The 25365-nt window shown below is 40.3% G+C and overlaps 1 protein-coding gene across 1 annotated transcript in view; it reads left to right on the forward strand.

The window, feature by feature from the left end:
* Positions 1 to 25365, forward strand: part of SERGEF (secretion regulating guanine nucleotide exchange factor) — a 159185-nt gene that overhangs the window by 91444 nt on the left and 42376 nt on the right. The window contains exon 10 of the mRNA XM_086748614.1: positions 3927 to 3963. Coding sequence (XP_086604740.1) covers positions 3927 to 3963 — 37 coding nt within the window. The remainder of the gene's footprint in view (positions 1 to 3926; positions 3964 to 25365) is intronic.

Here is a 25365-nt window from a genome sequence, read left to right on the forward strand (position 1 = left end):
ACTCGTAAGTGGAATACTTTCTCCATTTTGTGCAACCCACTGCTTTTACATTCAATCGATTAATTTTTGTTAGGGCTGGGCCATAAGCGTATCTGCAGGCTGCAGAAAGGTGTTGGTGTTTTGCCCAGAGGTAGTGGTTGCTGTGCTCAGGTCTTTCCTCACCATCCACGCAGCTTATGTCCTGACTATTTATAATTAATAAAATGCTGGTCCCTTGGCTGCTTCTCACCACATGTGTTAAATCTGGATGGATGGATGCATCTGAACTGCAGCCATTGCTAGGTTGAAAACAGCTTGCTAAGACACAATTTAAGGGAAGAAACAAACCATTTATGTATGGCTGAAAGGGCACAGATAATAAGGTAAATAAGTTCTGAGTAAAATGGTCCCTAAGCATTCTTTTCTTGCCTGACAGGCATTTGTAAAGTGCTTTGAGATAGTTTATTTAGAGATCACAATATCAATATACTTGCACAAGTCTTCTCAAATTTTCCTCCAAACAGAGAAGAAGCTTTAATATGGTTTCTGTGTAGAGGGCCATGTTTCTTAGGCTCTCAGAATGCTTCACTCACTAGCAATCACTCTGATTTGTCTTTAAGATTAGTGATTTTTTTTTTTCCAGTTAAAATAGAATTTTAAAATATTGCCCAATTTAGAAAGCATTATTGTGTGTTTATAAGTACCCTTGAATGTACTTATCCACTGGGAGCGTGCAAATGTCTGTTGGAATTTAATTGCTCTGCAGCACGTTGGGGGTGGTAGCCAGAGAAGTAGCCAGAAAATTATGGTTGCTGCAGTGAATACTAGGCTTCTCCCAGTGACCTGCACTGACTGCAGAGCTTATTACATCTAATGTAAGCATGAAACATCTGTTCAGCAGTGCTGTTCTTTGGCTAGTCTGTATTTGTACCAGCAAATTATGCCTTCTTGGCTGATTGTTACCTGTTGTGGAGAGTCATGAAGAAAAGGAGGTGTCACATTTTAAAGCTTATTGTAAAAAAGATGTTATGACCTGCAAGCCAGCACTGCTCATTAAGCAGTGCCAACCTTGCTTCACCTCTGCGGTGTGGTCCGTTCTGAGCTCCTGAGTCGGCGTGCACAGGCCAGCAGCAATCCTGTGGGGGAACGATGTGGCCTGTAGCAAGCAGCGTGCGTGGTGAATAAGGCTGTTCTCTCAGAAAGCTAACTTTAGAGTCCCCTAAGGGGTTCCCACAAAGTCAGTCTGTGTTGTCAGGTGGTGATGCTCCGCGATAAGGTAAAGGTTGTGGACCTTGTGCTCTTCCATCTAGCAAATTCTTCTTTGGACCACAGTGCTGCTGCTGGTACGTGGCAGGCACTGTCCTTGCGCTGGGCCATCGAAGGTGAATCCAGGGCATTGCCTTCAGCAGCTTGGCATTTTGCTTGGTTTCAGTCATTGTTGGCAAAGCTGGCCCTTCCACTGGCTTTTACCCAGCCGAAAGGGCTGCAGCAGCAGTGGTCCTTTGTGCTTTGCGGTACCTTTTACCCCATCAGGCGTCAGAGCTGCGGTGAGTGCCCCTGCCCAACGTGTTGGCCATGAGTGGCTGTCCTGGGGGCAACTCTCCAGAGCTGGTGAGTCTGTGTGGTACAGCTCCCGGTCTGACCATACCCAGAGCAGTTTGATCGGCCCCCTTACAACCTTGTGGCTCTAATGGGGGGCAGAGTAACAGCTACACGAATAGAGTACAAAGCTGTTTGAGGTCACTAGCTTGCTTTTATCTGGTTTGCAGGCTCTGTAGCTGCTGCTATTAGATATAGGAAGAAAATACTACTTTGTCAGGGGATGTTTTACGTTCTAAGAAACACCTGGTTTGGGTGGGGGGTTTTTTAGTGGTGATTTTTTTTTTTTTTTTCCTAATGTAGTGTTTCTGAAGGGGATCCTGGCAGTGAGTAGGAGCCATGAGCCTCGACAGTTCTTTTGTACCAATGTTTTTGAATCTGTGCCTATGTTAGAGTATTTCCGAGGGAAGCAGCTGAGATAGAATTATTCACACCTCAGATAAAATGTGTTTATTTTATTAGCAGCAACTTCAGTATCTCCAATTTTCAGCACTTGGTGAAGATGCAGAATTTGCTTTTTTGCTAGAAAGCCTTCCTTCGCATGTGTTTCCATGTGTGGATCTTGTTTCCATGGTATCAACCTTTATGCTTGAGAAGCATTGATGGGAGCATTAGCCAGGCATTAGGAGCCAGCCCTGCTCCCGTGTAGGGCTCTGACTTGTGGTGAGGATAATAATATGGGATGTGGCGACGATTTATGCATTTTTACAGTCAGAGCTTAAAGCTTTGCCTCTCTGCAGTACTGTAGAACAGAAGACTTGCTGCAGTCTTGCAAAGGCACTGCTTTTCCTGCTGCTTTGTCTTGGTTTTTCTGAAGATGAGATCAGGCTGGAGTGTGCTGTGACTTGAATTACTTTTCTTGCCCGGTTTTCCCAAATGTTTTAATGTCTTGGCTAGTCACCTCTATACTAAAGAGTCTGTTTTGTCTTCCTTACCACTGTTATGTTGGGATGGCATTGACCAAATGTCTTCGTGTCACAATTGTGGTGCGGGTATGTTGAGAGTGGTGGTGATTGCAGTGTTTATTTGTAACACAATTGCTCAAGCTAGTCTGTGTGCCAGTCTTGGGTATCTCTTTTCCAGTAAATTCCCAAGCACAGTGAGCTGGGTACAAGGACTATTTTGTTAACTTCCACGCTTTTATGTTATGCAGACATTGAGGTGATTGTAGCAGTTTCTCTGACTGTAAAAACTGTTAAGTTATGCATGCACAAAACCATATAAAATTTTGATGGTGTGGACTTCTATTTTTTTTTTTAATATAATTGGCATGTACTTCTGTTTTATATTTTGTCATTGAAAATGTACTTACTAACTTTCTCCAGCTCACTAGTACGTGTAATGGGCAAGTAGGTGGAAGATGATGAACCAGATACAGGATTTTGAGAGGATTGCTGGTGTTTTAATTTAGAATTGAGGGCACTCAGCAGAGTAACCTTGTATAAGATGATGTCTGTATTACGTCAGAGAATTATGCCAGCAGTGACATTGCAAAACAATTCAATGGGAGAGACAAGCCCTTCCAGGATGACAGCAGGCTGCTGTCAGTGCTTGTGTTACCATCATTTGGGAAGAACTTAGGAAAGCTTAGCGAGTGATACTACGTGATACATGCTAAAGCAACTTAAATATCTGACATGTTCACAGCAGCTGTAAAAAAGAAAAAAATACACTGACTATGAGTTTGCTTTGAAAAGAAATTCGTAACTGATTTCCATCACTAATGAGCCTCAGAGAAAATGTTCGCATCGCTTGCTTGCTTTTTTTCTGCAGCTTTAAAAAATTAAACCAGCCTGCTGCTAACAGAAGAATTGAATTCTATGGTATTTTTTCTTCATTCCAGACAAATGACCATAGGCATCATATCACTTCACATCACACTGAGCCTGTACACTTTGTGCAGTTCTTCGGGGATCATCTGGAAAAAACAGTATAGATAAGGGAAACTGAGATCTTCATCGCCCTTTTGATTCCCAGCTGTCTCTGTATGGCTGTGATCTTGCAAAGGCTTAATCTGCGTTGGCTCTATGCCTCTGAATAGTCTTGTTGGATCCAGTGGATGTTGTCAAGGGTGTAATGTTTTTGCAGAATTGTGGCTGGTCTTGCTCTTAAGGACTGAAATGTCAGTGGTGACTGCATTTTGAAAAGAAAATGCCTGTTTATTAACAAAATAAACAAACATCTCCCCCTGCCACTAAGCCACTAACGGAGAGCATGTCAACCTTGATTTTGCATCCTACAAACTGTGGTTGTTTATTTCAGGTTAATTTTTAATTTCCTGTCATAATTGTGGTTGTCTTCCTACTGCTAAGCGAGTTCTCTTTTATTCATTCATACTTCTTTTTCAGATCGCATGCGGCTCAGAGCATAATCTGGCAGTAGTTGGTAAGTAGCTTAATTTTATATCAAATCCTCTCACCTTTTTTTCATTTTTAAGTAGCACAAGATGAAAGAAAAATGTGCACATCAAACATACTGAGTGATAAAGGGCATTGTGTGCAGCTGAAAGGAGGAAAGTAACATAGATGTGGAGGAAAGAAGAGAAACTAGTAGCGTAAGTGGTGATGATGAAAAGTGCTCTTGTTGATCACCCCTGTAAGGAGAGGGGTTGATGCATGTAACATCAAAATACATTTGCCAAGTGTTACAGCCTATTTTAGAATGGAGCCATTGCAACAATTCAAGCTGCAGATTTAGAGTAGCATCTAAGCTTGAAGCTGGTCAAAAGTATCTTTGTTTAACATGGAAATTTTCAATGAAAAAAAAATCCTGGGTCTTTTGTTGTTCGTAGCTTGGAAAAGCTTCAAATGTCAGTCAATGGTAGTTGAGTTCTTTAGTGCATCTTAATACAATGCAGCTGTTGTAATAAAGATGAAAATACTAGGAAGCTAATGTCAGTGGAAAAATTGAATTTTGTGTACTAATTCCAAGAACAATTAGATTCTTGCTTTCATGTGATGAGTTGATAATTGAAGTTTGATACATGATTGCCAGGGTTTATAATTACATGTTTAAGAACATTTTTAACTGTAGATTTCCAGGTGCTTTATAAAGGAGGTCAGCATAATCATCCCCATTAATAGATAGGGTGAGAGAGGTGAAGAATCATAGAATGGTTAGGGTTGGAAGGGACCTTCAAAGGTCATCTAGTCCAACCCCCCTACAAGGAGCAGGGACATCTCCCACCAGATCAGGTTGCTCAGAGCCTCATCCAACCTGGCCTTGAATGTTTCCAGGGATGGGGCATCTACCACCTCTCTGGGCAAAGGAATTTTATGCTAATCAGAGCTGGAAATGAAGGAGTTTTCTAAGTTTCAGTCCAGCACTCTATCCACATAGACATTTTTGATTGCCATGATTGATGCACATTGATGTTAAGTGAAGAATTTCCTTGATTTTCTTAAGTGTGGTATGACAGGTGTGGAGAAACCAACTATTTGATATGTAGCCTGTGTTCCACATCCTGATTTTTAAATTATTTATTTTAGCTTAGTGTCTTTAACAGTTTAATTAAGTGGCCACAGAGGTGCCGTTCTGTATAGCTAGTATATTTCCATATATACTGTAGTGTATTTTCTACTTATTCTTTTACAAGTAAACCTTGTGGCGAACTTGTTCTGCTTGGTTTATGGCTGGCTTTAAGAAAAGATTTTCCCTTTACCTTCTCCCTGCTTGTTCAGTGTCACATGCCTGCATTAATTGTCAGGCTGGTGCTTCTGAATGTCAACTGAAGAGCAATCTGAAGAATCACATTGTGCTTCTTGCTGAATTGATGAAGTAAAAGTGTACTGCTAGCAGATTCCTCCAGCGTGCATGAAAGCAAAGCATTGAGTTTGAACAACCTTCTCTCTCCTTGTGTCCTTTTAAGCTTTCTGCCTTCTAGGCAGAAATCTCTGGAAAATATGGGTAAGGGAGAGAAATTAAGTAAGTTACAATAAACTAAGAACTTTGCATATGTAAAGAACATCATATGCTTTCTAAGCTGTGCACTACACACAGTGAATTAAATGGAAAAATTATCAATGCTGGAAGCTAATTGATTTTATTTTAAGGACAATAGAAATGTGATGTTACTTTTTTTTTTTAATTAAAGAACTATGATACATTTTATTCCTGAAATGAATTTTTACATGTGATTTTAAAAGGTTGACTTTTTGGAACAGTTTGTAGTAGGATTTCTCTGATGACTTGTCACTTTTAGTTTAAAGCTGTCAACTGTTATATTCTTTACAGATATCACACAGATTTCTGTAAATATGTCTACTTGATTGTACAATTTTGTAATAACTTATCATTCAAGCAGAGTTTATTTAGGACAACTATATCGTCAGTTTCTTTCTTAATTAGTAAATGCTTGAATGATTGACTTTTAGACTGACATAACTCAAGTTCAATATGAAAGGTAAACTGAAACACAAACTTTTAACAGTATAATATTCAAGTCACTATTTCTGGTTGTATATATGAATGTTTTTGCTTTTTTCGTTACATCATCTTTTAAATAGAAACATTTTTAAGATAGAGAGGCTAGATTTATGATTTGTTTCAACAAATACTGAAGTTGTGTTCCAGTCATCTTGCTGATGATTCAAACTGATTTGTAGGGCTATGTTGTGGTTTTGTTTAGTGAGGGGGGCCTAAGGTGCCAGCTTCTGTAGGAAACTGCTAGAAGTCGCTCCCCTTTGTTCAGTGGACTCGGCCGGGCCTAGGGCGGACCCGCTGCTGGCCAAGGCCAAGCCAATTGGTAGCAGAATGTTCTGTGATAACGCCTCTGCGATAACATATTTAAGAAGGGGAAAACAGAAAAAAAAAAGAGAGAAGAGAAGATGTGAAGAAGCTGAGTGGGGGCAGAGGCGCAGAGGGGGAGGCGCAGGCCTCATGGGCCTTGCAGGCCTCACCCTCTGGCCTCTTGCCAGACGGCCGACTGGGCCCAATTCAGCCCGGCCCAGCTGCAAGAAGTGGAGAGGAGATGAGATGGATGATGTGAAGAGATTCTGAGAGGCGTCTGCCAGCCTGTTGTGAAGAACTTTTCTTGTGAGAGGAACAGCTGCAGACGCCAAGGTCAGTGAAGAAGGAGGGGGAGAAGAGGAGTGGAGAAGGGAGTGAAGAGGAGTGAAGAAGTTCACCCTGGTCCGGGCTGAACTACGACAGGCTAGCAAGCAGTTAGTTTTTTCATGTTACTTCATATAGTCTGCATCCATTTGTACAGTTTAGTTATTTGAATTCTCTTTTCTTGCTTTCTTCTACTGAAATCATTGCAAAATTAGGCTCTTCACTGCGATGGCACTGACTCCTTTTTCGGGGGTAAATTGGAATAAGTTATGTTTTGATTTCATCATGAGATAAATGTTTGATATAAAGGAAAAGGAGATGTGGGATGGTTCCAAATATACCTACATTTCTAAACTTAATGAGTTCGAAGTAATGATTAGTATAAAAGTGTAAACATCTGCACTTCTAGCTTTTGGTGAAAACACAGGGGTTTTTTTTGGTTTGGGGTTGTCCTCTGATACTAAGTCTAAGATTTGCAAGTATTGTAATATTTTTCATGTTTGTATATCTTTCACTTGAAAATTAAAATCTGTGCCTAATAAGAAAAAACCTTGTTCTTTTCACCTTAGACAAGCATGAGTTATCATGGGAGCCAACCTGTTTTTGATAGAAAAAAAAAGAATAGTTATTTAATAAATGTTATATAACATCTCACATCTAGAAAATGTCTTTGAGTCCTCTTGACTGTACATAAGCAGTTATTTCTTACCTGTTCTGTGCACGCCTACAGTAGTGGAGTGGCTGATACCAAATCTAATTGGTGATTTTTGTGCTAATGCAATGAGTAACTTGGACACTTTAAACATTTTGGTGTGTTTGGAAGAGGAAGACATGGACCTTTCAAGTAAACATTTTCTGGTGTTTTGAAGGAGAAAAGTATTTGGATGTGTGACTACTTCAAATTATGCAAATGCCTTTTCTTTCCTTGCACTTTCATAGTCAGCATGGTGAATTCCGACTTCTGCACAGGGCTATGTTGTTTTCTTGCATGGAGGATTTAAAAACTTCAGTGAGGCAGTCCAGATAGTGAGATAATCCAGAAATCTTGGCTTTGATATTGCTGTGTAGTGACCCATACCACAGGGGTACTGTCAGTGCAAGTGACAGTGATGCAGCAGTGTTCACAAGAAAAAACTGGGCTTTGTGATTACTGTTGTTGTGCAGTTACTCCCGTGATACTTGTCTCTATCTCCTTTGGACTTTTTTCTTTCAGATGAGCTACTTAGCACTGCTTTTTCTGCATGAGTAACGGTAGTGGAGCAGGCACTGTGTAATTAATGTTATAACAACAAAAAACCACCCCAGAATACCTGGGGTGGTATGGTAGCTGGCCATGCAACCATGTGTTCTGCACATGGAAGCACAAGCGACATATGAGGAGACAAGTCCCTGTCTGACCACACTGAGCCCCATTTCTGTGTGTTCAGTGCAACAGTATCTTCATGCAACATGTTAAAAATCACTTTTCAGCTTTCTGTTAAATAATAGGCCCTTCCAGAGAAGGGTTAGTTTTTCTCCTGTAGCCTTTTTTGTTTGCTGTATTTTTAGAACATGTGATCTGTTTTAAGATTCTGTCTTCTCTGTTGCTCATGTGCAGCACCTGCTGTAAATACCATGACATGGGCGTTCACATCCATCTGAAGATGCAGTTCATTTGGTTGGAGAGTAAACAGTAATACTAAATTTAATGGAAGAACAGTCTTTGTAGAGGAAATTAGGATAAAACATCCCTCCACTCAAACAGCAGGTGGTGCTTCAAATGCTCTGAACTGAAGTGCGCAGTAATGTTAGAGGGGCAGTAAAAGAATGATTATTCCATGATCTGTTAAAATTTGTTCTTTATGTTATGTTGGAAGAACATAGCAAGTACGAGCTGGGAAACAAATGTGATCAAAGTAATCCCAAACTTAGGGAGCTGGTGATACACATCCTAAAACGGTGATGGTGTTAATGGCATCCCAAACACTTTGGTTCCACATTTTGTAATAAGGAAGCTGAAGGGTTTTTATGTGGGAGCCACTGCCTCTTAATTAACAAGGTCACATTCTTTTAGTGAAGTTCCATGATTCCAACTAAATTATTGTATAAAGCATCAGTTGGGGAAGTACTGTAACAGATTATGAAAGGCATATTTCCATGGCAGAGTGAGCACCAATGGGGAGAGGAGACTGTGCAGGCTGACGGCCGAGTTTCTGCGTTACGCTGACAGTATTATTTAGATGTTTGCAGCAGCCTTGCGAAGCAGCAGATGTAGTCATGTGTCTGACATTCGGTCCCGGGGGACTCAGCAGTCTGTCATAAAAAGAAAAATCATAAATTCTCTCTTTTGCTTTTCATGTTGCTGTAGGATTTGGAGGAATCTTCAGCATACGCAGTGGAGGGCAGTGGTGTTCAGCAAGGAGCCTCAGTCTCTAGTCTATTGCTTTATTTATTATGCATGAAAAATCCCAGTGCAGCCGGGGTCTCCATTGTAAAGGTTTCCTGGCAGACCAGCATGGAGTCGTGTTGCAGCATGCTATCTCTTTGCATCGCAGCACTTACCACATTCTCTGCTTATTAAAGGGCACCTGGCAGGACTTCGAATAACCACCGCTGGTGTCGTTTTCATGGGGGTTGCATGTCGGCCTTCTAAATTCATTCTCTGGCAGAGCCGTTTTGTATGTCATTTAGCTCTTAATGTGGCCCTGACTGTTAATATATCTCTTCGAAATACAAACTGCTTTGCTTATATTAATTGTAAAAAAGCAGCCTTGCTCATGTCATGAGCTGAGCACTTGTCTGAGTGTTTCTGCATAGCCAGACACAGACCTGACATCACAGGTTTCCTGTCGTGTTTAGGTACAGTGAGGCCTACAGTGCTGTTCAAGTGTCTTTTTGCTTTGTGTTTCTTTTCTGTAGACTATTTCATGCTCCAGGCAAACTAATTGTTCTTTTTTTTGTAAGATAGAAGCTGAAAATTAATTTCAAATGTCTGATTTTTTTTTTTTTGTTATTTTCAGCAAGTTACCCTCACAAAAATCTGATCCTCTGATCTCTTTGAGCTTCTTTTCCAAGGGCTAATGGAAGGCCAAGATGCCAAGTATTTTATGAATTTGTGGGTGTAAGGTGATGAGGAGACAAATGAGGAAAGGCTAATTTGAGTATTTGGAAAAGCCTTCTGATTGGGCTAAAAAAAGTTTTGTATCAACTAAATTGTGTAAAGTCAGTGGCTGCTGGTTGTAGGAAGGGGAGGATATTTTGCTGTGGAAAGCTAGTTAGATCCACAAGAAAGGCTGGGATCGCATTGACCCCCTAGGAAGAAACTCTAGAGCTTAGGATAAGATGTGGCTGTACTGCATCTTCTGTGACTGAAATGAAGTCTAGATTTTACCGCTGCCTTCTCTTCCAGGCTTTGGCACTGTATTGATGCATGTTTTAGGCAATTTTACTCTGTAGAATGCTTTGTTCATCTTCCTCTTTTCTCTGTGTGGCTTGTCAATTTAGACTGTGAAATCTTTGGAATAAAAACTGCCTCTTAGTGTATTTTAGCACTGCGTAGCATGATGGGACTTGATTATTTTTTTCAATGCTGCATTACAACTAATAATGGTTGCAATCACTTTCCTTCCCCTCATAGAGGCAATTAAAAAGTATAATTAATCTTGGTGAGTGTGTCTCTATCTTAATTTATATCATTTAGCATATAAACAGGTAATGATGCAGTGCTTGTCATATTGTTTACAGTGTGATTTCCTGTCATTACCAGATAGAGAGCTGCTTGGGCTCTGAAGATAAAAGCTGTTATTTTTCTGTATAAAAAGCTCACAGTTCTTGTAAAATCTTTAATTGAACTTTACATATCACCACAGTGTCAGCTTATATAGTTTGTCCAGGGTTGAGCTCTTGTGCATTAACTCTCATGTTTCCTGCGAAACACTGTATCGTATCTACAAGGATAATTCTGCTGCATCAGGAACCCTACAAAAGGTGGATAAGAGGCAAGCATGCTGGTGACAGCTAAAACCAACAAGCTGGATCTGTAGTTGCAAGTTAGAGGAGATAATTGGCATAGGAAGCTAGCAAACAATGAGGAAATGCTACCAAGCAAGAATTTCACTTGAAGCAAATGAGTAGAGAACTCTTGCTTGCAGCTATTGGTGAAAAGAAAACATCGTTTCACCTGGTTTTAGAGAATTATGGAGGATGGGAAGACTCTTCATAAGAGTAGGAGCTGCAGTACAGATGCATGCAATCCTTTGTCAGAGGGTTTGCTGGATGGATACTAGTCTTTAGAAAACAAATTAGATTTTATCATATTTGTTTACTCTCAGGCTTTAAGTGGAGCAATTACTTTAAAGTAGAAGAAAAATACAACCGATATATCTAAGGCATATTTATCTTAATTTTCAAGGAAGCAAACAGGAGTAACAAAAATAGTCACCCTTGCTCAGCAAAGAAAGATTAAGTTTTTGTTGGCTATAAAATGAATAAAAGGAAAGATAAATATCTGGCTTCAGGGAGTCATCTAGAGCTTGTAGGAGAGATGCTCACTGAAGTAAAAGGACAAGGCCAGCAAAGCAGCTGAAAGCACTTGGAAGTGCAACAAATTAAGGTTTCAGTACCATCCTACTGAGCAAGGACTAAGTCTGCTGTACTGATAATTCTGGGTTCTGTGTGTAGAACAACCACAACACTTAAACTTCGAAGTGTATCGTTGAGTCAAAATTTTGTAAGTTAAGGGTTGACAGGAGGGAGAGGTTGTTTGTATAAGGGGTCGGAATTGGGACTGGCCCTGTTTAACATCTCTGTCACTGACATGGACCGTGGGATAGAGTGCACCCTCAGCAAGTTCACCAGTGACACCAAGCTGTGTGGTGTGGTCAAGGGAGGGAAGGGATGCCATCCAGCGGGACTGGACGTTGACAGACTGGAGAGGTGTGCCAGTGCCAACCTCGTGAAGTTCAGCGAGGCCAAGTGCAAGGTCCTGCACATGGGTCAGGGCAATCCCAGGCACAAATACAGGCTGGGCAGAGAATGAGTTGAGAGCAGCCCTGAGGAGAAGGACTTGGGAGTGCTGGTGGATGGGAAGCTCAACATGAGCAGGCAATGTGCCCTTGCGGCCCAGAAGGCCAACCGCATCCTGGGCTGCATCAAGAGGAGCGTGGCCAGCAGGTTGAGGGAGGTGATTCTCGCCATTTACTCCTCTCTGGTGAGACCCAACCTGGAGTACTGCATCCAACTCTGGAGCCCCCAACAGAAGAAGGACATGGTCTAATTGGAGAGGGTCCAGAGAAGGGCCATGAAAATGATCAGAGGGCTGGAGCACCTCTCCTGTGAGGACAGGCTGAGAGTGTTGGGGTTGTTCAGCCTGCAGAAGAGGAGGCTCCAGGGAGACCTTATAGTGGCCTTCCAGTGCCTAAAGGGGGCTTATAGGAAAGACGAGGAGAAAATCTTTAGCAGGGCCTGTTGTGACAGGACAAGGGGTAATGGTTTTAAAATAGAAGGAGGTAGATTCAGATTAGACATTAGGAAAAAATTTTTGACAATGAGGGTGGTGGAACACTGGAGCAGGTTGCCCAGAGAGGTGGTGGATGCCCCATCCCTGGAAGCATTCAAGGCCAGATTGGACAGGGCTGTGAGCAACCTGATCTGGTTGGGGATGTCCCTGCTCCTTGCAGGGGGGTTGGACTAGATGACCTTTGAAGGTCCCTTCCAACCCTAACTATTTTATGATTCTATATTTTGAAAGCTAGTACGAGGAGTACCTTTACCGTGCTGTGGGATTTGTGGCTCTCCAGGAGTTGAATATCTCGCTGTACAGCCTTGGGTTGACACCCACATATTTGTGTGTATTCACTATCCAGCTCCTCTGTGGAGCACTAAGAAATTTTTCTGTCGGTGCACAAATAAACGTGTGTGGCCTAGTTTAGTTAGTTAAGACGCTATAAGTGAATAATCTCTGAAGCTTTTTTCTTCTGATATTTTTGTGTGGGTATGTCTTACTGACACCATCTTAAATACTCTAGGTAGCCTTCTGCTTAATAAAAACATCTGAAGGAGGGATTTTTGGAACTTTTGAGATTGGCTTGACCATGAGTTGGGGTTTTTCACAAATGCTCATTTCATGTTTGCTGATGAATTTTTGGATTTGACATTGCATTTTGGTCACATTCTCCAACTAGTCTCTCTTAGTTACGAGGGTCAGAAAAATCTTAAAAACTAAAGCTGAAGGCAGAGGTCCTGACAGTGAGTTAGGTCTGCGAGATGATGCCATAAGGATATGTATGAAATATGGCCAGGCTGGGGATGAAACTGGGACAACACATGTATCCCTCGCATGACTGTAATTGCACAGGAGTAAATGCATGCATCAAAGCAGGCTTCCTTAAGCTTCTGTAAACCAAGGTGTATGGGGAATTGGTCCTCCAGCTTTCCATAAGGGCAGATCCACTCTCCCCACTTCAGGAATTATAAGTTTGAACTTGAAGGCAGTGGAAATTATAGTGGAGAACATCCAGAGGTATTAGCAGGCAAGCAAGGTTGTTTTACTTGCTAATAACAAAGAAGTCATTCAAGCTTGCAAGCCTGGAGCAAGCTTTCAGGGTAAAAATAAAGCATTTTGTGAAAAACCATTGGCTTTAGAGAGGTGAGTATTTTTTTAAAAAAAAAATTAGGGCATAAAAGTCAAACCAGAGATGAAAAGTTGGCATATTTTTTTTTTTTAAAATGGCCTTTTACTTGTCCTTGTTTTTTTTCACTTGTTTCAGTCAAATGTCTCTTTATGGAAAGGAAGTAACAAAGAAATTAAAATTAAAAAATGCTTTTGAGACTTGTTGCACTGTTGTGCTTTTTCCTGTGCTTTTTGCAGAGCTCTGAGGGGCAACCAAGATAAACTGGGACTTCTGTTATTTCTGAGAAATGTCTTTGCCTTATTTTATTTTTATTTGAACAATGAGAAAGTGAGAAGGACTGAAAGCTTTACTGAACAGGGCTTTAAGAGACATTTAACACAGCACATTTAACATTTCTTGTGGAGTAGCAAAAAGGATTGTTATGTTCATGATGACCAAGCAAATCAAACAGGAATCAGGTCAAGCATGTTATAGTTGTACAGGTTCAAACATGACTGTAGTTAGCAGGAAGCTGAATGAAGTGAGAGACTACTGCTACACAGAAAGGTCTTGGTGCCCATCAGTCTTTGAGGAGCAGAATGCCTGCATGTATTTGATCGTGACAGCTCTAAACTTGCTAAATACAGTAGCACACCTGTTAGTGTTCTTAAAAACATTGAAACCCAACCAACAATAATAGCGAAAAAACCCTCCAAAACTGTAGTGATTTTAAAAACCAATGTACTGAGTCCTACTTGTATTTTATTTTATTTTATTTTTTTTCTTCCAGATGAGATAGTGACATTTTCCCAAGTGTTCTGGCCTAAATACTTCTCCTCTCTAAATATCTAATGGAATAATTACCTTGAAAAGATAATATATGATGTATTGATTCTGGCTTAAACATTGCTTGTATATATTATAGCACTGATTTGCTAAATTAAATGTTTTCTAGGAAGGCCTTCACATGATGCCTATAGGCATCAACCCTTCTTCTAAGGGTTAAAGTAATAACACAACTGTCTGGGTGTGCCTGGTTCTGACATTAGAATTAGCATAAATAGTTTACAATTACGTAATGAAGAGGCTGCAATCGGGATGGAAAGTAAAAAGCAATTGAGGACTATTACCATATAATCATCCTGCATCACCAGAATGTGAAAACAGTAAAAATTTGAAAAGAAATACCCAAAGCCAGTGACCAATCTGATACACCATAACGAGCCTGATTATCATCCACTGCGATGGAATTCAGAGTGCCTTAAGAACTCAAGAAGCTGGGCCCCTAAAGACATGTGTGTACAAAAACTGAATAATCTTAAAATAAGTCTAAAAATCCTGGCTGAAATCACTCGGATTCCATGCAAGTGTCACGCATCACGCATTTACCAGGAAAGTGTACACTAGAAACATCCCAGAGCAGTCAGACAACTCACACGCACCATCCATGTTCCCAAGCTGCCAGACACAGGTTCACTAGTTCTGAAAGGGATCAACCTTAAAGTTACACTTACAGCTATAAATTGTTGATGGCAGCTGACTAGATTAGAAGTGAGTGAAGTTCAGTTCCAGAGAGACTTACTGGGCACAGTTCCATGGGGGGCTTTTTAGCTATTGCTCTCGCTAAGTACAGCCTAAATAGCTGAACTCCAGCTCTTCTGAGCCATGAACGGCTTAGAAAAGAAATAGGTATATATATATACACAAACAGATCACTGCACCATGCAATCCAAACTTCACTTTTCCACTGCATATTAATGTATCACATGGCTTTGCACTGTTTTGTGAGCAATTTCCTTCAGCGTATTTTCTCTATATTTAGGGATAGAGAATGTACCTATTAGATCTACCCTAAGCTGAGGGGAAAAAAACTAATGAGATGGAAGCAATTTCTGCTTAACATTTGTTTGCTTAAATTAAGGGAACAAAAACATTCTTTGAACTTCTGCAGCTAGAAATGCCTTTCGTTTTTGCATATCATGTACAGAATACCAAAAAAAGGCATGTTATACTACAGAAGGTAACAGCTTTGCAGTACTGCAGCATCACCAACACTTGCAATGTTGATTCTGCCTTTCTATTTCCCTCTTTCTTTTCTGCCTTTTCAAACTGCCCATACTTCACCAGAGGGACTGCATCTTACCATGCGTTAGCCTTAACCTTGCAGAGCAAAACCATAGTGAGCTGCGATTATATTTGTTTTGTTTTCAGTGAATAGTCTCATCCAAAAGCTGCTCTTAAAAGTCCTTCCTGATTTTTTCATTGGCACTTTGCTTTGACAGAATGGAGTTTCCTTTCCTTAGAGTGAGAAGGCAGCAGATGGGAGGAAGAGGAGGATCCAAGCAGAAGGAGAAGTACTGCACAAGACTCATGCTGATCTTGTCAACAGAATAAGATTTCTTTACTACAGTGCTTAAAAAAATTAAAGTGGCTGATTCTTTATTCAACAAATCTACAAGGCCTATACAGTAGCATTCAGGCTTTTTTATTTTAGAGTACCCAGAATTTACCTAGGAAGAATCTTGCCTTGCAGTTAAATTGATGAACAGTGCACTATTGAGACAGAAGGAATCTGAGTGACACCTGAGTGACAGCAAGCCATCATACTACTCTTGCTGTAAATGGCAGGCAACACAAGGCTTGGATGTAAGCAGAATATATTTGGTTTCCTGCCTCCTTTCATTAGTAGATGGCAAAATGAGTCTCAAGGCAAAAAAAAAAAAAAAAAAAAAAAATAGAGTGTGTAGTCTTAGAAGAGCAAGGATATCAAATCCTAATACCTTCAACATTTTTCCTCTTTTAGGCCTACAGAAAAAATTCACATGAGCACTAAGGTTATGACTGGCCAGGTGCACCCAAAAAAGCAGCATAGACTAACAACCCTGATTATATCTCCATTCTGGCACAGGGAGACTTGCAGCTGCCTTCCTCCTGCCTGGCATTCCTCTACAAGAGAGGAACAGGAGAACTGCGCTACTGGGACTAAAGGAAGACTGCAGGTTAAATAAGCACGTCTAAAACTTGCCTCCAGTATGAAGCCTTTCATTACCCACCAAGAAGTCCTGTAATAGAGGAGACAAAGTCATGTTCACTGACCACAGATCAGATGGTGAGAGGGCTGTCCAACAACTCGTGATAGGGCACAAAGACTAGTGAGACTTTTCCCCTCCTCTGTACAAAAGTAACATAAATAAAGTACTCACTTTTCTTGCCTAAGCAAGCATTTACTTCTCGGAAAAGGCCAGAATTACTCATCCACTGGGTCTACACCATAGAGAAGCAGCGAGTGCTACAAATTCGTCATACATAACATATCATCCTGCATGTTCAATGTGGAGCACAAATTAACATGATTAATTCATATGCAACTAAGATTTCTGAAATAATCCCATTTGGAGGGCTCAGTTACAGAACTCCCCTTGAAGTAAAGGTCACAGATTTTATCTACTATACTACATCAGCAGGGAACAGTAACAAATTATGAATTATTCCTATCAAAACTAGGGAACAATTTGTTTTACAGGAGTTGCAAGTAAGCATTTATCAAATCAATATCACAAAAAATACATATGCTGGCAAACGTTAGAGCTACCAAGATTCTGTTAGTACATTAAAATTCAGCAGGCTACACTGCAAAACAGTCCGTACCACTTGAGCATACATACATCTTTCATCACTGACACATCACACATCAAGTGTCCCATATGTTCATTTAGAAGTACAACGTATTCTAGGGCTTTAAGAGATACACCTTTCATCTCATTCAATTTTAAAAGACCTTGCAATATTTGGAACTGAAAAAAAAGCAGTGCAAGAGAAATCAAGCAGGAGGAAACAGTTCAGGGGAAAAAAAGAATAGGAAGTTTTAAGCCAAAGCAAACATACCTTTCAAGCCAAGTGAGCTCCCTACTCAGAATTAACCTGGAATATGGATTTCTCTTGCTTGTCATCCTGCCCATTATCTGAGATGTCTCAGCTCAGCAAGATAGCAGCTGGTGTAACTGAAAATCAAAGGCATAGAGAAGACAACCTCCAGTTTAATATCTTCAACATTCACAGCAAAGCATTTGCTTACTTGTTCAATCTCTTGGAAACTCAGATTTTCACTAAGGTCATGATGGTCTTAAATATTTTTTAAAAAATAACAGCAAAATGCCTAAAGAAGGGCAATCAGAGATGATTAATGATGTATCCTAATAGAAGAATTTCCCCATGTTTTATTAAGTAGTTTTTCTGAGAATCATTCACAACGAAAAAAAAAAAAAGAAAAAGAAAGCTTATCAAGTTCAGAATCCTTTCTATTCAAAGTGCTTGAGTCACAGAAATTCTTTCCTACTGAGAAAAAGTGAAACTGAAATCTTGTAGCCATGTATGTCCTTCACCCATCAGAAAACGATTGTGTCTTGCATTACAGAATACCTCATTGGCAGTGGTACTCAGAGGGATACAGAACAGCCTGATTCTCTTTCACAAGGTGAATAAGAGGAGATCTGAGAAAAGCTTATAGATTTCTAAGTCACTATCACTGCAGGTCACATAATATCAAAACTCTAAGAATCTGCTACATTTGCAAAATTCCCCAGAGGAGCCCAGGTCTGGAAAGGTCAAAAGAAGGGCCACAGAAAACAGCAGGGGTCACTCCCACAGTGGGTATAAGCATCGGAAATTTGACTGTGGTACAGCATCACATGATCTGGCTGAAGGTATTTTAAAAAAAACGTGTACAAAAGAGCAAATATGGATGCCAGGCTTCCTGAGTGTAACCTCACACTCACAGAACAGCTCAAGTAAAAAACAAGTAGCAAGTGACTACTTCCCACCTACAAGAGCAGAGCTAAACATTGGATTTCCTGTCCTCTTTATCAGCTGGTTTGGCAATTTCATCTCTTCCACCTATTGCCCTGGGCTAGTGCTTCCCATCATAATCACTTTATAGTAATCTAGTAAATTGTTCCAATACCAGGCTACAGAGCAGGGCTATAATAGAATGCTAAATTTGCACAAGAGAGAGGCAGAAGAGACCTAAGCAAATGGATCATTTTATAGATGTGCGTGATGTATTGACCCGGATTTGTGGACCATTTACACGCGTATCTGTATGTGTACAAAGATGTGAAAACAGATGTACAGGAATAACTTTTGGATGTCATTTGTTTCTCTTTTTTATTCATGTTGCAGGACTACAGTGCAATAACTTTTTTTTTCTCTTCATATTACAATAATTTAGTATATGAATACTTAAATTAAAATAATGTTCATTCCCCTTTTAACAGAAGGCCAAGCAGTGACTGCTAGTCTAGAATACAGTAGAAAGTATTTTTAAATATTTCTGTGCCTGGTTCTGGGATTCCATCAATTTGTAGTTGCTTTAAGGAGGGGCTGAAATAGCTTTTAGTTGTCTAACTCCCTATTTCTCTTTATCAGAAGTGTCTGAGGGATCCTCACAGTAAGAGACATTCTCAAGGCCTTTTTTAATGTTGGGTTCCAAGGGAAGTGCTAAAAACTTCAACCTCCTTGCACTCTTTAATCTCAGCACTACTTATCCACCCTGCTCACCAAAAAGTCTTGAGTGTAGCTATGTTTGAGGATCTTCCAAGTTGTGTCAGTTGTGATTCACTGTTGAAAAGCTCAGGTGCAGTATTCTGTGTGTTTTGGACAGTCAGAGCGACAGAGAAGTGACAAGGAAGTTTTTTAGAAACTGTTCGGTGACAAGTGAGTGGCAGCAAGATGGATCACTTCCGAACAGAGGGGCAGCAAATTTCTCTGCAGGGCACTATGGAACAATCTGAGGTTCTGATTAAGGCGAGTCATTGCCTTTATGAAGGCCATAAAATGGCCCATTTAGTAATGTCAGTCAAAGTACAGCTGAGCTCGTGATCTGAATGTTAAGCAATTCATTTCTTTAATATTTTTGTGAGGGTGATGGTAAATGGGCATTCCTTTAAAACTCATCTGATCTGACCCTTGTGAATTTGATGTCGTCTTGGTGTCCTTATTTGTGTTTTCCCAAAACTGCTTTAGTTTTATATTAGCATTACCTGAATGCCTCCTTAAAGCTGACCTTCTCTTGCTATTCAGGATCATTTCTAGTTTCTCTTTCAGACTTAGAGTGGCACTTTGCATAGGATATTTAGCCATGTTGTTATTTTAATAAAACAAAATCATCTTAAGGGTGATCTCAGCTTTCCTGTCATGCATTGGTGCTGCTATTCTTCATGGTAATCAAGCTGGGATGACGGGCTGTCTTGTGCAAGTCAATGCTCAACAGAAAGAGGATGGAGTCTGTAATAATTCGGAGTAGTGTATGTTTCTTCAGAGTACCACAAGCTGCATTGCACAAAAGAAGCAGTGGTCTGTAAATAAGTAAAAAGCTTTATGGCAGCCTCTGGAATGTGCAAATCCACAGTCTTCATCAGTGGGTTGGTTCAGAACAGGAGCAACAAAGGAGAAGGGGGAAACAGGTTTGTAAAAAGCATGAAAGGTGCTTCACTTTCCTAATAAACCAACAAGGTGTTTCTCCTCTGAGAATCGTTCTCCCAAATTTGCTCTGCCTTCTGTCTTTATCATGTGAGGTTGAAATAGGCATTGTATAGATGACTAAGAAGAGGGAAATATACTGTCTTTGTGTCTGAAACATGTAAAGACTTTGTGGAAATGTGGGAGTTGAAAACATAGCACTATCATCTGGGTAGACAGGTGGAATGTGTAATTTCTGAGAGGTGGATACTTTGTGTATGCTTGCCAGATTCAAGACAAATAGCTAAAGTGATGTAGCGAGGCTTCCAGCATGCATTTTACAGTCCTGAGAATGAGGAACATTTGCGTGAGCACTTAAGGAGTATATGCAAATCTTGGTTATTCTCCATAAAGCTCTTAAAATTAATTCTTACATAGCTTCTTGCTTCTAGGACAGCCGTACCCAAATGTAACTAGCAAACAAGCGGCACAGACGAGACCAAAAGTCTGGGACCTTAGAGCACCTCTCATCTTATACCAAGATTCTCCTTCAACTCCTAATGCATAGTAAGTGGATTTCAGTGATGATCCTGCTTATGTCTGACCTGTTTTAGAAGTATTTCTGCTCTTCAAATGCAATATTTAAGTGCAATGATGAAACTAAAAATGTGAAATACATTACAGTGGTCAGAACATCCTCTCAGAAGTGACTGTGAAAAAACAGCTTCAGTGGCAAGTTTTTATTTAATCATCTGTGTTATGCTGTGGTCAAAATGCCAGTTCCTGCATTATCCTGGTAGGTAGCAATGTCCAAAAAACAGTGTAGTTATATATTTAGGGTTTACATTTATGGTTTCAGTTTAGATTGAGCCTGAGTGCAGAGCTTGCACTGTGTTTGCTCTCTGCACAGGGAGCCTGAGGGGTTGGTGCAGCCCTGAGGGTTACCAGTGTTGGCTGCAGGGTAGCGGGAGAATTTCCCCTCCACAATTCACAGCTGTATCTGTGTCTGGGCTCTTTACAGACCTTGGCAGGGATCCAGTTTGAAGGGGCACATTGTCGATGGCCTCTCCTCAGCTATGTCTGAACGTTCAAGCCTTTGCTAAGGTGTAATGCCTCATAAGATCATTAAATGTACCTGTGAGTGTGTAGAACAACTATGCCTGATGCTTTTCTGTTTAGCAGCATTTAATTCTGTGTATTTTAGAAGTGTGTTTATCCAAAGGCCTCCAGAGAATGCCTTTCATGGTTGGATGCAGATAATTGAAAGTTGGCTGTTTTCCTGCTCCTGGATGTCAGGTAGCCTTTCGGTGAACCTGGCCCTTTCAGAGTTATCTGTTCCCTGTGGCACAGTGGTGGGAAGCTGTAGCTCAGAAATTATTTGGAAATTTCAGTCACACTGATGGCTCTTTACCATGCCAAGGATTTAAGAAACCTGGCTTGCAGCCCTAAGAGGCAGGACTGACCTTGGATTACCCAAGGTTTGACTACATGGCTAATTAGTAATAGAGGAAATCTGACAAATATGTGATGAATGCACAGGCATTCACCTAATGAAAGTCACACTTTTTCCTTCCCAAATAGCTCCTTTGGCACATTTAGGTACTTAGCAACTGGTGCTGTTTTGTGAAGGAAGCAAGTGGATTCCACAACAGTCTTGGTGCACACTCCCCACCCCGTGTTTGGCTCACAAAATGAGTATTATATTTTAGTGGTTTTATAGCCAACATAACAGCAAAAATATATGTGGTACATAGGTAATACTGCTGCTACACTAGATAAAATGTAATTTATCGTTCTTGCAGAAGGCTCCTTTTCTGTGAACTGAAAATATCTTGTAAAAGTCGGAGTTTGCCGGGAAGTGGCCAGGAGAGTAATACTGTTATACTTTTATATACTGTTCCATTCCTCATTGACCATGTCTTCCTCAAGTTAGGAGGAGGCGATGATGGTATATAATTTTGATAACTGATAAAATAGTCTCATTTGGTCAGGGTGAGAAACAATTTTTATGAGCTGAAAATGTTACTTTAAATGATTGCTCTGATTTTAGTTAACAAGGAGTTCATTCTAAAGAGCCAAATAAGCATATTATTTTGTCATGGCTAGTCAGATTTTCCATGTAAATTTAAAAGGATGGTAATTTTCCCATTCCTATTTTAGAATGTTCCTTATTCTGCCTTTATAATTTTGTCCATTTCCTCATTAGTGGTCCTTTCAGAGCCCAAACATGTCAACAGGGACACCATTATCAGCCTGAAATAAATGAACATTCTCATCTTCAGTCGTGGTTTGCCTATGACAGCTATTTTTAATTTTGCAGCTGCTGGAGACTAAGGCAAATGAGATGGATTTGCACCCAATGATTTGGCACCTACATCATACAGCTACTTTACAAGTGTTCTCATAGGTGTTAGGAAATGTGGAGGTTTCCAAGGGGTCTCTTCAGTGAAGTAGCGCTTCTGGAGAAAGAGAGAGCAAGCAGGAGGCAAAACACTGATAGCAGAACGAGGTATCCTGCTGGTTTAGCATTTCTTTGCAGATGTTCAAAATGGAGGGTGAGATGGCAGCTAATTCTTTTATCACCAAGTGTGAATATGAGCTGACAGCTTTGTGCACTCTTCTGTATATTCTGAGCAGTGCCAGTTCCAGGGGGTCCTCAACCTCGAGGATTTTTTCTTTCCTGGAAGAGAAGGTGGTGTGACTTTCTAGCCACAAGGAGCAACTTCTGTTCTTACCAGCCTTGACCCCTATTTCAACACTACGAGCTGAAGATCAAACTGCAGAATACCCAAGTGCTGCAGTGACCAGTGCCTGGCTTTACATGGGCATTCAGGCAGCTGAACTTCAGCCCACCACTTGCAAGAGCGACCAAGCATGAAAGGTGCCGTGGGACATGAGTGTCGAAATGTCTTACTGAGTTACATACCCACATGCCGCTTCACCTAACCTGAGTGCTTGTTCAGGTCTTTAAGTGCTTCTTTTGTCTTTGTGCCAATATTTTTCTAATTTATAATTTGCTGTGATAGAAGTTAGGATGTGGCAGTTCATGTAATTAGTACCTCTGAGTGTTGTGGGCTTAACAGATCGTTGGTAACAGTTCTAAATTTTCTTAGATGCTGAAAGACAAAAGACTTAATTCTGCAGCTCCCTACACTCAGAAGATACTGACATGCAGAACCTAGCCTAAATGATGAACTGATTGAGGTTTTAAATGGTAAATTGCATGGTTTGGGACTGAAATATATTTTGAAAAATTTTATTTAGTTTCATTTTGTCTTTGATCTTTAGCCCAAAATGGATTACATCTTTCCTACTCTTCCCCAAAAATTCAGTAGCAGTGATGCATGTGTGTTTCCACTGCACTTTTAAATGCATGTTAGTGGATCCAGGCACTTGGAAAGCTGTACAGATTTTATCTTAATAATTCATAAAGAACAGTTTAGCTAGGTCTTGGAAGACTTTAGAGCTTCATAAACCATCATTTAGGTTTTTGTTTTTGGCAAGTACTCAGTTGGTTTGGAAACTTATACTAAATTTTGACTTGCGAAGTGTGATATTAACTGTAGTCAAGAAAGTTCAGATACTTCCCTGCTACTGACCATACTGCTAATTTGGTAGTGAAATACTTATGCAAAGGATCTATTTCATGTGCTATGATTGTCGAAAAGTGGCACAAGTGATTTATTTTCACTTGTATTGAGCATCATTGCTTGAGTACTGTTGTTAATTATCTTGCCAATACCAAACTAACAGGAATGTCAGCTGAGTATCTGACCTGTTGAATAATCTGTCGTATGACCTCAGAGTATTTTGGTCGTATCTCTCTGAGAATAGTCTTATTTCTAGAAATGGGATTTCTAAAGAGAGGAAGATGGTATACAGCAGAAGTATTACTGAGAGAGTTGAAAAAGAGAAAGAAGTAATGTATCTTTGAAGTGCAGTGGTTGCATTAAAAGTGTTCCAACTTAACTGTCTTTTTTGATCTCATAAGAAATGAAAAGCCAGTTTTGCTATAGCATCTCAGAAACAAAAGAACATCCTTTTGAGAGGGCTCATTAGTTAAGCAGGCTAAAGCTGTGAAACATGCTTATTCTCATAAAAAGTAATAAGGACTCCACATCTTGATTCTGTAAATAACTTAATACCCATCTCTTGCATTCTGGTGACTAGCAGGCCTTTCAGAAAAGAACATGTTCATTTGAGAACACCTGTCCGCATATGCCAGGCATCTCTGGTGCGTGACCTGTACCGCGTGACTTGATGATACCGAAGTGGGTAATATACCTTTGAAAAATACGTATCAACAGACCAACTTCACCTTGACATAATGGCCTGAAATAAGAAAATAATATCTTATTTTCTCTTTATTCTGTAGTCAAACCCTAGCAAGATGCTGAAAATCTGGAATTCAGGATGCAGACCCAGGATGCTTTGCAGTGTTTATTCTGCAAGTCCTCAAAAAATGGGAAATTGCACTTTGGCTGGCAAGGCTGGTTCCCTCTTCCTTCTGTCAGCACACTTCATATATCCTTTATAAGAGGCTGTGTGGTTCTTGTAGTGATGGACCACATGTACTTCTGCTCATCTTTATCCACTGGGGAGGACATGGGTTTCTCACACAAGTTGTGACCCACAGTGCCTCTGGCATTTCAGTAAATGACACCAGCTGAAACTCGGGCAGAGCTGAGGCTGTTTTGTCCACTGAAGATACTGTATTTTCTCTCTGACAAGAAAGCCCAGATATTATCTTTAGAACAGCACAAAGTGAGAAACTTAGTTTCATAACTAAATGACAGTAAAGTTAGGTTAATGAGGCCATGGATCATTTGAATGGTTCAGCTCTGTGTGCATCTGCTGCATACTAAGGAATTACCAACAGAAATTGCAGTGATTTAAGCAAAAAGCTGACACGAAGTCAGTCAGTTGTCTTTGATCTTTGTATTTAGTTTTTGAGTGTGTTTGTTTAACTTTAGGAAACTATTGAAGAAATGAAATGAAGATTCAATAATAGCCCAGGGAAGCATGCTTATGCTGGTCTTATTCTGTCTAGCTCAAATAAAATAGCAAGGACATAGCATATTCTATGTTTGTTCAGTATTAAGCATGTAGTGGTCGATAGTAACTATTTCACTCTCCTGCTTAGGATCCTTTAATAAGTTCTTGCTCTATCAAATTCCTTCCTTCCTCTTCATCTCTCCTTTAAGTAGTGTTCTGTCTGTTGGGTCTAAATTTGCCGGCTCGCTTCATGGTGTGAGAATTATGAGATGCTTTGGATTGAGAATTACAAATATAGGGTCTTGGCCTTTTGAAATAAGGTTTTGTCTTTTTAACTCGGAACATTTTGACTTATTCCCTCTCTCATGCCTTCCTAGATTTACCTTAGTGAGAGATCTTAATGAGAAGGACTTGGCTGTTGCTCCTGTTAGGTGTTTTGTCAATAGACGTCATTAGGACTGTGTTGTGGTTTAACCCCAGCCGCTAACTAAGCACCACACAGCCACTCACTCACTCCGCTCCCCCAGTGGGATGGCGGAGAGAGTCAGAAGTGTAAAAGTGAGAAAACTCATGGGTTGAGATAAAGGCAGTTTAATGGGTAAAGCAAAAGCCACGCACACAAGCAAAGCAGAACAAGGAATTCATTCACTACTTCCCATCGGCAAGCAAGTGTTCAGCCATCTCCAGGAAAGCA

Source organism: Chlamydotis macqueenii, chromosome 5 (assembly GCF_036417535.1).
Source record: "Chlamydotis macqueenii isolate bChlMac1 chromosome 5, bChlMac1.mat, whole genome shotgun sequence".
Taxonomy (NCBI): domain Eukaryota; kingdom Metazoa; phylum Chordata; class Aves; order Otidiformes; family Otididae; genus Chlamydotis; species Chlamydotis macqueenii.